Genomic DNA, 11,014 nt, shown 5'->3' with positions numbered 1-11,014 from the left:
TTTATTTCCCAGTTAGTCCAGTACAGAAAGCTTCACCTGATTGGCTGAGAGCCGCGTCACTCTGCCACCTGATTGGCTATCTGCTCCAGCTGCAGGCTCTCTGCGGGCCTCTGCTCCGTCAGGTCCGAGCTGAGCCTCCAGACGCCCACCGACCCGTCGGACCGCCCCGCCGCCAGCAGCCGTGGGTTCTGGCCGTTGAAGGCCAGGCAGGTGGCGGTCCGACCCGGAGCGCCATCCTGGATGGTTGCAGCGGGTCGCAGGGACTTCCGGGCCAGGTCAAAGATCTGGACCTCACCTGGAGAGCAGAGTTCAGTCAGGAACCAGTCGGGTTCGTCTCCAGGCTGCCGGTTCCGGTCGGGCTCACCTGGCCCGGTGGCGGCGGCGAACACCAGCGGCCGGCTGGGGGACCACTGGACCTGGAAGACGTAGGAGTCCGAAACCCGGACGGACAGCAGCGGGTCGGCCTGCAGCAGCGAGCGGACCTGGACCAGGCCATCGGTTCCTGCGCTGGCGAACAGGTTCCTGCAGAGACGAGTCGGGTCAGAGAGAATCACCAGAACACAGAGCCCGGTCGGTCCGGTTCGGGTCGGTACCGGTGGAACGGCGAGCAGTGGACGGAGTGAACCGGGCCCCCGGAAGGCCTGAAGGAGAACACGGCCGGCGCCCTGGGGGTCACGCTGCGACCTTCAGAGGCCACCGCGGCCGGCGTCTGGGAGGAGAAGGAGCAGCGGAGCAGCAGGCCGCCTTCGGACCCGACCAGGAACGTGTCCGGGTCCCACGGGGACACAGCCGTCGCCGTGACGCCCACCGTGCTGCCGCCGCGGACCTGCAGGCAGAACCAAACTGGGTCAGAAGTTATCAGCGCTCAGCACAGTGCTGCTCATGCGCTAACAGCTAAGCTAAATAAGTTTTAGCCTAGCGCTTTTTGCTAACTTAGAAAACGTTTAGCGCACTCAGCTTCCCCTAAATTAATGTTTCTGGATAATGAAGCGAGAATTTACTCGGCAGTTCAGTTGAATAAAGTTTAAAGTTTTTAAGTTTTGCTTTTCGACTTAAAGAATTCTTTAGCTAGAGATTTATATACATGCTCTTATTTTGAAGTCTGTTCACACAGCATTTCCTCTTTTTTCTCTTGCAATAACTTTATTTAAAACAAGACGAATAACAGGAACAAAATGAATCTGACTGAATAAGATCCAAACTTCTAAATATAATCTAACTTAAGCTCCTTAGCGTTAGCCTTTGCATTAGCTTCCAAATTTAGCTGGTCATCAGAACCAGGAAGGAAAGTCTGGATCAGGACTTTTGTACCAGAACCAGAGTATGACCCCAGAGTCCGGTTTGGTTCTGGTCTCACCTTCAGACTGCCGCTGTGGGGAACCTGCTGCAGTACGAAGGCGTACGCAGCGACCAGAACCATCCTGCCTTGGTCCGGGTCCACCGTCCACAGCAGAACCCCGCCTCCAGAACTGGAACTCAGAACTCCAAACTCTCCTTTCTTCTCCAGCGGAACCCAGAACACCTGCGAGCAGAACCGAGCCGGCGCCACATCAGCACAGCAGAACCATCAACACTGCATTCTAGTTCCACTGGGTTCTGGTTCTGCTGGGCTCTACCTGATACACTGGCTCCCTGTGGCTGTCTGCTGACATCCCGGTCTGGGCCAGAACCGGGTCCTGAGTCCGGCTGGTGTCCCAAACCACCACGTCCCCGTTGAACAGGCCTCCTGCAGGAACACACACAGACCGGTTAGTTCTGGGCCGGCGGTGCTGAGCCGTCCAGTTCTGGTTCTGTGGACCTGCGATCAGCGCAGGCCGCTCCGGGTGGCAGCACACGGCAGTGACGGCTGCAGGAACGTCCAGAACCAGGTCCGGCTGTTTGGGCCTCAGGCTGCGGCGGTCCAGGTTCCACAGGCAGACACACGACTTCTGGTTGGTCCAGTCTCCATCGTCGGTTCTGTTCAGGGAAACGAGAGGACATGATGGAGCTGGGCCGGTCCAAACGGGTCAGTTACAGAAAAGTTTTAGTCCTGGTCGGAACCTGGAAGGGAGGCAGCATTTATTGGAAGCTAACGCTAATGCGCTACACCAATGCGGTATTCTGTGTATGTCCCAACAGAACACATAAAGGTGAGTTTTTGTGATGAATGATTTTTCCAGGTTTGAGGCCGGAGGTGGGATTTATCTGTGAACGTACCGACCGTAGGCGCAGGCGATGACCGACCCGGTGCAGCTCCAGGACACGGCCGTCACATGGAGGCCTTGTTCCTGAGCGCCAGGATGTTCAAGCCTGTGGAGATGGGAAACCTGCAAACATCACATCCCGTCATCATTTTCCTTTAATGTTCCTCCATACAATCCAGATGAAAACATGAACTCAGGACCTGAGGGAACGCTGCATGGCAGTCAGGTAAACAGTGAAACAATTCCAATCTCACCAGTTCCTCATTTCTTGAGTGAATTTGATTTCTCAAGTTTTTTGGCCAATTGGGGCTTCCGTAAATATGTCAACTTTAATATGGAAGCCCTAAAGAACACATAAAAAATATTGTTTTTGAAAGACTTTAAATCATCTTATTTGGTTATCTGCAAGTTAAAAGAAAGATTTAAAAAGTTACTGAAACAGTTTTTTTTCACTTGATGGAATACTTTTCCCTCCCCCCCAAAAAGCGAGCAAGAAAAAAAATAAATTGTGATGCCCAAATGCAAAGTTTTCAAGTTAGTCTTTCTGACTATAAAAACACATAGACTCATAAACTAGTTAATTTTTTAAGATTCAAATGTCATTAGTCTTTCATCTGCAAGTAAAAATAAAGTTTGAAGACTAAAAAACATCTTAGGAATATTTTCATTTTGAGAACTTTTCTTCCCTGAAAGGCGAGCAAAAAAAAGACAGTGATGTACAAAATCTGAACAACTTTTCAATCAAGTCCTTCCTGTCCCTTTTTTGTTGCCTTTCAGGGCTTCCATAGTTGTTGTTTTTTTTGCCTTTCAGGGCTTCCATAGCAGAGTCATTGTTGATGTATTTTACATGTGTGTCCGTCTGTCTGGAGGTTTTATTTCCGCTCACCTGCTGGCTTCTCTCCTCCCAGTTTGCCCGGAACCCGTCAAAAGCGTGACTCCTGGAGTTCTTCTCCAGCTCCCGGATGAGCAGCTCCTCGACGCGCCTCAGGAAGTCCACCAGCCCGGGTGGATCAGAACCAGAATCACTGAAGGCTCGCTTCGGGTCCATCTGCTCCTGTGGTTCCGTCTGGGTGAACCTGGAGGCTTTGGACCCGGTCTGGACTCCAGCATGCTCGGTGGTCACAGCGGGGGTCTGACAGGCTCTCTGGAACAAACAGAACCAGAACCGGGTCACTCAGAACAGAACCAGATAAGCAGCTGCTGCGGCTGACCTCTGACTCTTACCGACTCTTGCGCCCCCTGCTGGGATTTCCTCCACACTGACTCCACCCTCACTGAGTCCAGATCTTCATCAGCGAACATCTTCACGGTTCTGGTATCAAAGTTTCACCGGATTCAACCAGAACCGAACCGATAAAAACCTAAACTCTGCCTGTCGCTGCTCATGCTGCGGCGGCCATTTTCAGCGAAGCCAGCGTCACCATGGTGACTGCCTTTCCAGATCACGTGATGAAATAAAGACCCGGGTCGGTAAAAATCATGAAATAAAACAGGAAACCGGAGATAATTTAGCCCAGATTATCTAAAATAAACCAGTTTAAACTCCAAACAAGAGCAAACAGAGACGTTTCTTCTACTTCTAGTTTAAACGTTTAAACAGAACAACGAAGCAACTTAAAGACGCTACGTCATTTCCGCTTCTCGAAGCAAAACTCCAAACTAAATCTGAAATAAATGAGGCTAAAAAATAACTGAAGATGCTACAAAATCATTTTAAAAACTACTAAATAAATTAAAAATTAACAAAAAAGTAAAACATCAATAAAATATTAACTCTCCAAAATGAAAAAAAAAAAAACGTCAAAAAATTAAAAACTAGAAGAAATGCTCCAAACTGAATTGCTTAAATGTTATAATGCAAATATAAAATAAACTTCTGGTTGAGCTTCTGAAGAACTTGAACAATTATTTTGGGATCCAACAAACCTGTTTCTGCTTTTAGCTCCCAGCCTGACTTCAACTTCTGTCGCCGCCGCCATATTGGTCAGGGCCTCAGTACATGTTGTGTTAAAGTGGGTTTATTTACCCAGTAAAAGCCAGATGCATAGCAGAAACATTTGGAGTAACTTCAATGAGTTTAATCTAAAACATGTTTCGTTTGGATCTTAATGTTTGGAAGCAGCTGAGGCCTCGTCGTTCCTCCAGGTTTCACTTCATCCTGCAGAACCTTCAGGAACAGAATTCATCCATCCAGTCTGTCAAAACTTTCTATTCCTGTTCATATTTGAAACATTTCCACCAAAGTAAATCCAAACCCAGGGCGGCTGTAAAACATTTTTATTAAAACACAAACATCCCAGGAATGGGAACAGGGACGGCGTTCCCAGGAGGAACCAGTTCCCTTCAGGACAGACCTTCTGGTTCCCGGTCCAGACTGGGAGGCGGACCGAGCCGCTGCTGGTCAGAGACCAGTTCATGAGCTGCTTAATGCTGACGTCACATTTTCACATTTAGTAACGATCATTTCCAGAAGTGAGATTTTCCCAGAATGTTCAGCCATGACGCCACTGCAGCGTTCCCCGGCCAGAACCAGAACCAGAACCACTGGTTGGGACCTGCTTCCCTCTACAAACTAACAAAACTCAAATTTCTTCAGCAACACAAACTGAGGTGCTACTACTATTTAACCTTTGACCTCTGACCAGCAGGTGACATCACTACGACCAGAACCGGATCCACGGATCGGACTTTAAAACGGTTTAATGCAAATAAAATGAAATGACCCAGCAGTGATGAGGTTAAACCCACAGAGGTTTTAACACCTTCATGTTCCAACATGAACAGATTTATTCAGAGTAACGAACCTCGTTATGAAATGAAAAAAAAAAAAAAAACGATTTATGGACATTTTTATTGGTTAAAACCCAAAAGAAATGTGGATTATTCCTGAACCCAGGGTCGGGTCGGGTCGGGTCGGGTCGGCTGCCTGCGGCTCTTTAAAAACAAACAGAGAAATGTTTTAATTACAACGATTAAAATGTCTGGAACTGAATTTTTACAGTTTTTCATGTTAAATTTGCGCCAGTTTTCCTAAACAGAATTAAAAACAGCAGAAACTTTTTTTTAGTTCTTTTGTTTTGATTCTACATTATTTTCTTCATTTTGCATAAAAATTAAACATTTAATTCAATGAAAAAGTTTAAAACCTTAAACTAAATTCATATTTGTAGATCTTTATTATAACTGTAAAACATAATTATCATAAGCTTTTATTCTGAAAGGTCATGCAGGTTTCTATAAATAAATGTTATTAGTTAATTATAAGAACAAAAACGGTTCTTTGGTCTCTAAAGGTCACTGAGCCCATTGGTCAAAATGGCCTAGTCAAAGGAAACAGTAGCTGATTTTCAGACCTTTGCAGAGGCAGAACAATGAGGAAACTGGTTTGATTTATCGCTGCACCGCATCAATCATTTTATTCCACTTCCTGTCACTCTGCTTTTTGTCCGTCACAATAAAACATTAATATTAAATAAAACATTAATATTAAATAAAACATGAATATTAAATAAGACCAGCGGCCGAATCTATTAAAATGTTTCAGGCATTTTAATCAAAAACTGTGGACAAAATAAGCAACATGTCAATTCAAACTGTTAGACTGAAAATGCTACATGTTAGCATTGAGATGCTAGTTTAGGCTAGCATAGCTTCTCTGCTAGGCTAACTGCTTTTAGCCCAACAACAGTCTTTCCCAGCGTCCAATCAGATTGATTAGAAACATAACTGAAGAGAGAAGCAGCTTCCATCGCTGCTGCTAGCGGATGTAGCTGTGCGTCAGATTTACGGCTCTCCCAGAAACATGAAGAAAAAGGTTCCAGGAGGAACTTTTGTTTTAAAACGTCTTTAATCTAAAAGTTTTGGCCCTGATCAGAATGTACTGGGGTGTGAATACTTATCCGGTGTGCTTAGCCTAACGGTTCTCCATTGGCTGCTTTCCCCGGTTCTGGTCTGGTTCCGGTTCGGTTCGGCTCTGACGGGTCGGGTTAAATAACCAGAGGCAGATTCTGTGAGGCAGTGGCGTTGCTGTGCAGATAAAACTGGTTTATTATGGGATGTCTGCATCAGTTACTGGGTAAACTGGTCCAGTGTGTTTATGGGTTTTAGATCTCTGTCCTCTGATTGGACGTTTGGTTTGAGCCAATCAGAGCAGAGCTGGTCACATGGTGCAGCAGCTTCATTGTGCTCTGGATCAGAACATTATTATGGGCTTAGTGAGTCAGAACCTGATCCCGTCTCCATGGCAACAGGCCTGCGGTCACCGACCCGCCTCACTGGTCTAGCAGGACGGTCCGGAGCCGGTCCTCCTCGCTCACGGTTACCGTGGCGATGGCACCGTCATTGAACTCGAAGGACGTGCCGCCGTCCACCACCATGCAGGCGTCCCAGCAGCGTGAGCGGACGCACACCCTGCAGGAGGAGCAGAAGAAGCTGCAGCGTTCACTGCTTCCTGTCCGTGCAAGACGGCCTAGTCAAAGCACTGACTTGCTGGCAAAGCCTCTCTGCCGGCTGCTGGAGAACACACGGTTGCTGATTGGCTCCCTGACGCTGTAGAAGAGGCGGGGCTCGTCCGGGGCGAACACCAGGGACGCGTTGTAGTCATCAGTTACTGGGCCAGAACCAGAACCAGAACCAGAACCAGAAAACATCAGAACCAGAACCAGAAAACATCAGAACCAGAACCAGAAAACATCAGAACCAGAACTCGCTCTGTTGGGTCAGAAACTCACCTTTCTCTAGGAACTCCCTGCTGAGTGGCAGTTCAACTCCTGCCTGAGACGCTCCTGCAGAACAACAGAACATCAGAACCGGGACGCTTCACTCAGAACCGGGCCGCTTTACATACCGATTCTTAGAACCTCCTCCACAGACTGTTCAGCCAGTTTGTTGATGTTATACGACCTGCAGGAAGAAAAAACTAAAACTAGTTAAAAAACATGAAAACTAAAAACATGAAAACTAAAAACATGAAAACTAAAAACATGAAAACTAAAAACATGAAAACTAAAAACATGAAAACTAAAAACAGCTGACAAACGGCTTCAAACAGAGAGAAATACCTGAAACATTAAAGACCAAAGAATGAACCAACATACAAATCAACATTTGTTGCTCATAACTGTTAGAGCCTGAATTCTCTTCACAGGTTCTGGGAGGGTGGAAATAAACCGGACCTTTTACAGGTTAAGAACGGTTTGGTTCTGAAGAATTCTGATAGAAACGGCTCAGTTAAAGTTTCAGAATGAGGTTCTGTCCCGGTCCGGACTCACCAGGCCTTGGAGCCGGTTCCGGTGCACACGCTGAGCCCGGAGCTCTTCTGCTTCTCCCAGGGCCCGCCGTCCACTGAGATCTCGTAGTAAGACGCCCTATGGAGGAAGAGACGGGGAGTGAAGACTTTTAGCTGGGCCCTGTGGTGGAAGAGAGTCAGCCGTGAGTTCTGGACGGACATGCGGCCGGCGGGACGGTTTGGGTCGGGCCGGGCCGGTACCTGGAGGACAGAGATTCCCCGATGAAGATCTCGTTCAGGCTCCGGACCGGCAGCAGGCTGGGCTTGGAATAGGCCGGGTGCAGCGCTCCGGCTCCTGAAACACGGCAGAGAGACGGACAGTTACTGCCAGAACCGGGCCTCCGGAACCAGAACCGGTTTCTCTGAGGGACGGTTCTAATGGGTCTCCTGGTTCTGTGAGGCGTACTCTGCTGCCGGTCCACGGTGCTGATCCGGTGGGCCCGGTTGTGCTGCTCCAGGCTCAGCTGCTGCTCATGCAGGTCCACTGGAGTCGGGTTGATCCCGGTTCCCTCCAGGTGCAGCCGGAGCCGCTGGCGCCACAACCACCTGCACACAACAGAACAGCTGGACCCGGTTCTGATGGGGAGCCTGGCCGCTAGCGCTAGCTATAGGGAGGCTGGAGCTAGCGTTAGCTATGGGGGGCTAGCAGATAGCGTTAGCTACAGGGAGGCTAGCAGATAGTGTTAGTTACAGGGAGGCCGGCTGCTAGCGTTAGCTACAAGGAGGCTAGCAGATAGCGTTCGCCATAGGAGGCTGGCAGATAGCGTTAGCTACAGGGAGGCTAGCAGATAGTGTTAGCTACAGGGAGGCCGGCTGCTAGCGTTAGCTACAAGGAGGCTAGCAGATAGCGTTCGCCATAGGAGGCTGGCAGATAGCGTTAGCTATAGGGAGGCTAGCAGCCAGCGTTCACTATAGGGAGGCCGGCCGCTAACGATAGCTATAGGGAGGCTGGAGCTAGCGTTAGCTATGGGGAGGCTAGTAGGTAGCGTTAACTATAGGGAAGCTAGGAGCCAGCATTAGCTATAGGGAGGCTAGCATACTCAGGCTGGTCACTCACTACACTACCCACTTCCTCTGCAGGCTGTTAGCATTTGATAAGCTAGCGTCAGCATTAGGTAACTGCTCACGTTTTTTGCTTCAAAAACAAAAAGAAAACTGGATGATAAACGATAGCTGCACCGACTCGTTCCGTTGACGTTGATAAAGTTTCCTTAAACAAGAAAATACAAGTCACGGCTGACCAGCCTAGATATGCTAGCTGTTAGTTTATCAAATGCTAATGTTAGCTAGTATTCTCCTTCTCATTAGCCAACACTGCTTGCTTAGTTACCGTTCCAACCTGTCACTAAACAGATCAGTGGTTTCTGAATAGATGTGGCCTCTGCTGATCAGGAATAGCAGCTAGCGTTTAGCAGCAGACTGAACTCTTCATCTTCTTCCTTCAGGTTAAGAAGATCTGGACTGAACAGAACCTTTGTTGGTCCTGGTTCTGCTCATCCTGGGATTAAAGGTAATCTCACCAGGTGCTTTTCAATCCAACTGTCTGAATCTCCAGATTTACACACCGAGACAAAAGAATTCACAACGACTGAAGGTCTGACATAAAACCTGAGGAAACAAAATGATTCCTGGCTTACAAAGGAAATCTGAAAAGTGTGGCGTGCTTTTATCTCCAGTCCCTTTGACTGGTCGGGTCTCTGCCAGCTTCAAACGTCTGCAGACAGCTTCACCTTTGCAGAGACCTCTGGGACAAAAGCACGCCACACTTTTCAGATGTTTTTCTAGGAAACCATGAATCATCTTCGCTCTACTTCCTGTTCCTGTTCCAGCTGAAGCGATGAGCTGCGTTCGCTAAGCTCAGAGCTTACAGCCTGATCTCTGCAGCTAAGACCCGCTGAAGCTCTAAGCCAATCAGACCAGCCGACCTGGCGTGTCGGCGACGGCAGCAGCATGGCGCTCTGCAGCGCTAAGCACAGGATCAACGAGTCGCCTCCGAGTCCCGGGACACGGCAGCTGACCACCATGTGACTCGCTAACCTGTCCTCAACAACGGGTCAGCAGCGTGTTAACCAGCTGGAATGCAGGTAAATACGCCCCTGAACTCACCACGGCAGACAGGTAAATACGCACCTGAACTCACCACGGCAGACAGGTAAATACGCACCTGAACTCACCACGGCAGACAGGTAAATACACACCTGAACTCACCACGGCAGACAGGTAAATAAGAACCTGAACTCACCACAACTGACAGGTAAATACGCACCTGAACTCACCACGGCAGACAGGTAAATACACACCTGAACTCACCACGGCAGAGCCGCTCCAGAGCCTCTGGGAAGGCGTGGGTGTAGCGCACCGGCAGACACAGGTGACCTTCTGACCTGTGGAGAGATGGCCAGGTGAAGCAGGTGATGCAGGAGGCGGGGCTTAAACAACATGGGCGGGGCTTACCTCTCTGGGTCGGTGTTCACCCCAACAACCGGCTTGTCCTTGTTCAGAACCTTACTGGCCACCAGCAGCATCGTCCCGTCACCTGGAACAAACTGCAGTTATCAGAACCAGAACCGGAGCCAGAACTGCTCTAATCTGCATTTTAACTTCATGTTTCATAAACAAGCAAAGAAAACATGAACCCAACGTCAGCAGAACCGACCCACGGCCCGCTCTCAGGAGAAACCGGACCTCCAGAACCAAGAAGTTCTGCAGGATTTGATCCAATAATTCGGTGCTGCTGCAGGATCTCCTGTAGCAGTCAGTGTACCAGCGGCCTCTGACTGTAATGGGATGCTAGCAGGCAGGAGAGTTGCCACAGTCAGCCGGTGTGGGGTCAAAGGTCAGGGGTTATTGCAGCCTTTTAGACACCAACCAGCTGGAAAAACAGGACCTTGTTGCCATGGTTACACATTATTTCTTTCTGAAAGTTGAACACAAATGCTTCCAGCTACGTCCAGAACTCAACAAGTTGTAGCTCAATAAAACTGAAGAGTTAAATACAGAGAAAAATTTTACTTTTTCTCCGGAGTAGCAGCAACACTGAGCTCTGATTGGTTCCAGGACTCGATGGGTGGAGCTTACCTCCAGCTGAGACGATGGCGTCGGCCCACCGGACCACCTCCTCATCGTACTCCCCTCTCCTCACAACCCGCACCTCCACGCCGGCGCTCCTGCAGACAGAGAGCCAGAGCTGCAGTTGCTGTGTGTTCCTCCATGGGCAGACACACAGCAACACACACCAACACACACCAACACACAGCAACACACAGCAACACACAGCAACACACACACAACATGCAGCTGGGCTCACTGCAGGCTCTGGACAACGTGCTCCACGTTGCTGGTGTGGATGTTGTGGCGTTCCAGCAGGCCGCTGTAGCTGGAGCCCTTCATGGCTAGCTGAAAGAAACCAGAGGTCAAAGGTCGAGCTGATGGAGCCCTGGGGGTTTTGTTCTCAGCTGTCAGCACCAACAGAAACAGAACAAGTTCTAGCTGTGGAAAACAGAGTCGCTGACTGGCAGCATCACTCCTCCTGACCAGCAGGGGG

At 49.0% G+C, this 11,014-nt stretch overlaps 2 protein-coding genes across 6 annotated transcripts in view; both read right to left on the bottom strand.

The window, feature by feature from the left end:
- Window positions 1-45: 45 nt before the first annotated feature.
- Window positions 46-3,835, bottom strand: dync2i2 (dynein 2 intermediate chain 2). The gene is made up of 9 exons (XM_007575073.2): window positions 3,408-3,835; window positions 3,070-3,327; window positions 2,197-2,306; window positions 1,799-1,956; window positions 1,617-1,726; window positions 1,358-1,522; window positions 594-826; window positions 365-522; window positions 46-295 (listed from the first exon to the last, which is right to left on the bottom strand). Exons 1-9 carry the CDS (start codon window positions 3,483-3,485, stop codon window positions 57-59), a joined length of 1,509 nt encoding a protein of 502 aa, XP_007575135.1. The 5' UTR covers window positions 3,486-3,835; the 3' UTR covers window positions 46-56.
- Window positions 3,836-5,716: 1,881 nt separating this feature from the next.
- nadk2 (NAD kinase 2, mitochondrial) overlaps window positions 5,717-11,014 on the bottom strand; it is a 7,329-nt gene continuing 2,031 nt past the window's right edge. For 3 of the 5 annotated variants that reach the window (XM_016662307.1, XM_016662308.1, XM_016662309.1), the window contains 10 exons: window positions 10,549-10,637; window positions 9,925-10,006; window positions 9,771-9,854; window positions 7,877-8,016; window positions 7,672-7,765; window positions 7,454-7,591; window positions 7,030-7,085; window positions 6,914-6,967; window positions 6,669-6,792; window positions 5,717-6,593 (listed from right to left, as the gene is read on the bottom strand). In XM_016662307.1, coding sequence (XP_016517793.1) covers window positions 6,455-6,593; window positions 6,669-6,792; window positions 6,914-6,967; window positions 7,030-7,085; window positions 7,454-7,591; window positions 7,672-7,765; window positions 7,877-8,016; window positions 9,771-9,854; window positions 9,925-10,006; window positions 10,549-10,637 — 1,000 coding nt within the window. In that variant the 3' untranslated portion in view covers window positions 5,717-6,454. Of the gene's footprint in view, window positions 6,594-6,668; window positions 6,793-6,913; window positions 6,968-7,029; window positions 7,086-7,453; window positions 7,592-7,671; window positions 7,766-7,876; window positions 8,017-9,770; window positions 9,855-9,924; window positions 10,007-10,548; window positions 10,638-10,777; window positions 10,921-11,014 lie in introns of those variants that run through there. The other 2 variants (XM_007575064.2, XM_016662310.1) reach the window with 2 other exon arrangements.

Source organism: Poecilia formosa, unplaced genomic scaffold, assembly GCF_000485575.1.
Source record: "Poecilia formosa unplaced genomic scaffold, Poecilia_formosa-5.1.2 Scaffold368, whole genome shotgun sequence".
NCBI lineage: Eukaryota > Metazoa > Chordata > Actinopteri > Cyprinodontiformes > Poeciliidae > Poecilia > Poecilia formosa.
Note: the sequence above shows the minus strand (reverse complement) of the source record. Positions and strands in the feature narration are given on the sequence as shown.

What these genes read in the sequence shown, in the direction of transcription:
- dync2i2 (XM_007575073.2), bottom strand. Translation starts at nt 3,485, where the DNA reads ATGTTCGCTGATGAAGATCTGGACTCAGTGAGGGTGGAGTCAGTGTGG. An exon ending in ACAGGGAGCCAGTGTATCAG is followed by an intron (nt 1,523 to 1,616) that starts GTAGAGCCCAGC and finishes TTCTGCTCGCAG; the next exon opens with GTGTTCTGGGTTCCGCTGGA. An exon ending in CACTGCTCGCCGTTCCACCG is followed by an intron (nt 523 to 593) that starts GTACCGACCCGA and finishes TCGTCTCTGCAG; the next exon opens with GAACCTGTTCGCCAGCGCAG.